A 3,124-nucleotide genomic window follows, 5' to 3' on the forward strand; every position below is an offset into this window, starting at 1 on the left:
CTGTGTGTGTGTGTGTGTGTGTGTGTGTGTTACTGTGTGTGTGTTACTGTGTAACTGTGTGTGTGTGTGTGTTACTGTGTGTGTGTGTGTGTGTGTGTGTTACTGTGTGTGTGTGTGTGTGTGTGTGTAACTGTGTGTGTGTGTGTGTGTGTGTATGTGTGTATGTGTGTGTTACTGTGTGTGTGTGTGTGTGTGTGTGCGTTACTGTGTGTGTGTGTTACTGTGTGTGTGTATGTGTGTGTATGTGTGTGTTACTGTGTGTGTGTGTGTGTGTGTAACTGTGTGTGTGTGTGTTACTGTGTGTGTGTGTGTGTGTGTGTTACTGTGTGTGTGTGTGTGTGTGTGTATGTGTTACTGTGTGTGTGTGTAACTGTGTGTGTGTGTGTGTGTGTGTGTATGTGTGTGTGTGTGTATGTGTGTGTGTGTATGTGTTACTCTGTGTGTGTGTGTGTGTGTGTGTGTGTGTGTGTTACTGTGTGTGTGTGTGTGTGTGTGTGTTACTGTGTGTGTGTGTTACTGTGTGTGTGTGTGTGTGTGTGTGTGTGTGTGTGTGTTACTGTGTGTGTGTGTGTGTGTGTGTGTGTGTGTGTGTGTGTGTTACTGTGTGTGTGTGTTACTGTGTGTGTGTGTGTGTGTGTGTTACTGTGTGTGTGTGTGTGTGTGTGTGTGTGTTACTGTGTGTGTGTGTGTGTGTGTTACTGTGTGTGTGTGTGTGTGTGTGTGTGTGTTACTGTGTGTGTGTGTTACTGTGTGTGTGTGTGTGTGTGTGTGTGTGTTACTGTGTGTGTTACTGTGTGTGTGTGTGTGTGTGTTACTGTGTGTGTGTTGGGGGCATCAGTGGTTTGATGTTGAAGTGAATCTTTATTTAAACGAGCTGTCGTCTCTCTCAGGAGGAGAAACGGCGGCTGGAGAATCAGCTGTCTGGGATTCCCAAGATGCAACAGAGGCTTGCGGAGCTGTGTGTCCTGCTGGGGGAGGGGGAGGCAGACGGAGAAGGGGGGGTGAAGATGGAGGAGGAGGAAGAGGAGATGGAGTGATGCTCGGATGAAGAGGAGGGTCTCTCTCCTGAGTTTAACTCTCTGATGGAGAAAATCTGCTTTTAAACTGGTTACCATGGAGATGCACCCACACACATACACACACACTGGTTTTGTTGACAGGTGTAACCAGAGGGGTTTCACATGGTTTACCTGTGATCACAAACAGTGACAGTGACCACAGTTACTATGTTGCAGTGTGTTGAGCCCTCAGGGCCACCGTACTTCACTCTGACTACCAATAAAGATGGCCGACGTGTCTCCTCTTCCTCCTGCTGGATCAAACTGAAGTCAGACTTCCGGGCAGATACAGGCGCCGCCATCATCGTCAGACCCCAAGCACGGCCCTCACACCCAATCACAGGGCAGAGCTGTCACGTTTTTGACAGCTCAGAGAAGATGACAGGAAGTCAGACAGACAAACAGCAAAGAGAATCCACTCCGTTTTCAAAATAGGCTTTCAGTGGTTTATTCCAGCAGCACATCAGTGTTATTCTCTAATGGGGGGGCACCAGGCCAGACGTCAGCCGCTCAGAGGGTGTTTAACACCATGACGACCAGAGGTTCATCTGGGATGGAGAAACACCGATTAGCAGGAGAAACACTCCTGAAACACTCTGAAACTCTCTTAAACTCTCTGAAAGGCTCTAAAACACTCTTAAACACTGAAAGGCTCCTAAAACACTCTGAAAGGCTCTAAAACACTCTGAAAGGCTCTAAAACACTCTGAAAGGCTCCTAAAACACTCTGAAAGGCTCTAAAACACTCTGAAAGGCTCCTAAAACACTCTGAAAGGCTCCTAAAACACTCTGAAAGGCTCTAAAACACTCTGAAAGGCTCCTGCTGGGATTTTGGGGTCAGAGACAGAAGCAACAGTCTGAGTCGGCAGAGGACACACAGAAACAACTCCTGTCAGACACAGCCGAGGGCTGAGAGGTCAAACTGACCCGACCTCAGCTGTTATGTAAGTCACATGACTCAATGATGTCATGTGACTGCAGGTGTTCTTAAATTGTTTGTACAATCAGATGTTTTAGCTTCATGTATGAGAAACTGAAGTTATTCTAATCAATCAGCTGATCTGTTAATCAATACAGCTGCTGGAGGCTGAATATAAGCCTCCGTCAGAGGAAACAGTTGATGTGATGACAGAGTTCAGACTGATGATGATGATGATGATGATGATGATAAAGATGAAGATGTCTTGGACTATCCTTCCAGTGATTTTCAAAATAAAGTTACAGATAAAAAAGCAAATGGTCATGATGTCACTGATTATGTCGTTGATAGTGTAATCTCTTTCAATCAATCAGTCAGTCAGTCAGTCAGTCAGTCAGTCAGTCAGTCAGTCAGTCAGTGTCTCTCTCTCCAGCTCCTGGTCAGAACTGTTCTCTCAGACTGTTTCCAGAAAGAGCAGCTCAGACCAAAGATTCAGGAATTCAACAGGAAGGATTCAAGAATCCCCACAGAGCAGGAGAACCAGGACCAGGATCCACAGGAACCAGAGAACCACAGCAGGAGAACCAGGACCAGGATCCACAGGAACCAGAGAACCACAGCAGGAGAACCAGGACCAGGATCCACAGGAACCAGAGAACCACAGCAGGAGAACCAGGACCGGGATCCACAGGAACCAGAGAACCACAGCAGGAGAACCAGGACCGGGATCCACAGGAACCAGAGAACCACAGCAGGAGAACCAGGACCGGGATCCACAGGAACCAGAGAACCACAGCAGGAGAACCAGGACCGGGATCCACAGGAACCAGAGAACCACAGCAGGAGAACCAGGACCGGGATCCACAGGAACCTGAAAACCACAGCAGGAGAACCAGGACCGGGATCCACAGGAACCTGAGAACCACAGCAGGAGAACCAGGACCGGGATCCACAGGAACCTGAGAACCACAGCAGGAGAACCAGGACCGGGATCCACAGGAACCTGAGAACCACAGCAGGAGAACCAGGACCAGGATCCACAGGAACCTGAGAGGCTCCGGGGAAGATACCAAGTTAGTAACAGACATTAAAGAGACATGAAGCATCAGGATGGAGAGGAAGAGGAGGAGAGAGGAGCCCAGTGCATC

At 48.3% G+C, this 3,124-nt stretch overlaps 1 protein-coding gene across 8 annotated transcripts in view; it reads left to right on the forward strand.

Moving 5' to 3' along the window:
- Window positions 1-2,294, forward strand: part of abcd1 (ATP-binding cassette, sub-family D (ALD), member 1) — a 22,605-nt gene extending 20,311 nt beyond the window's left edge. For 3 of the 8 annotated variants that reach the window (XM_070839089.1, XM_070839090.1, XM_070839088.1), the window contains one exon: window positions 891-2,294. In XM_070839089.1, coding sequence (XP_070695190.1) covers window positions 891-1,037 — 147 coding nt within the window. In that variant the 3' untranslated portion in view covers window positions 1,038-2,294. The remainder of the gene's footprint in view (window positions 1-890) is intronic. The other 5 variants (XR_011585214.1, XR_011585213.1, XR_011585210.1 and 2 more) reach the window with 5 other exon arrangements.
- Window positions 2,295-3,124: the final 830 nt, after the last annotated feature.

The sequence above is a fragment of the Pempheris klunzingeri genome, chromosome 11, assembly GCF_042242105.1.
Source record: "Pempheris klunzingeri isolate RE-2024b chromosome 11, fPemKlu1.hap1, whole genome shotgun sequence".
Classification (NCBI taxonomy): domain Eukaryota; kingdom Metazoa; phylum Chordata; class Actinopteri; order Acropomatiformes; family Pempheridae; genus Pempheris; species Pempheris klunzingeri.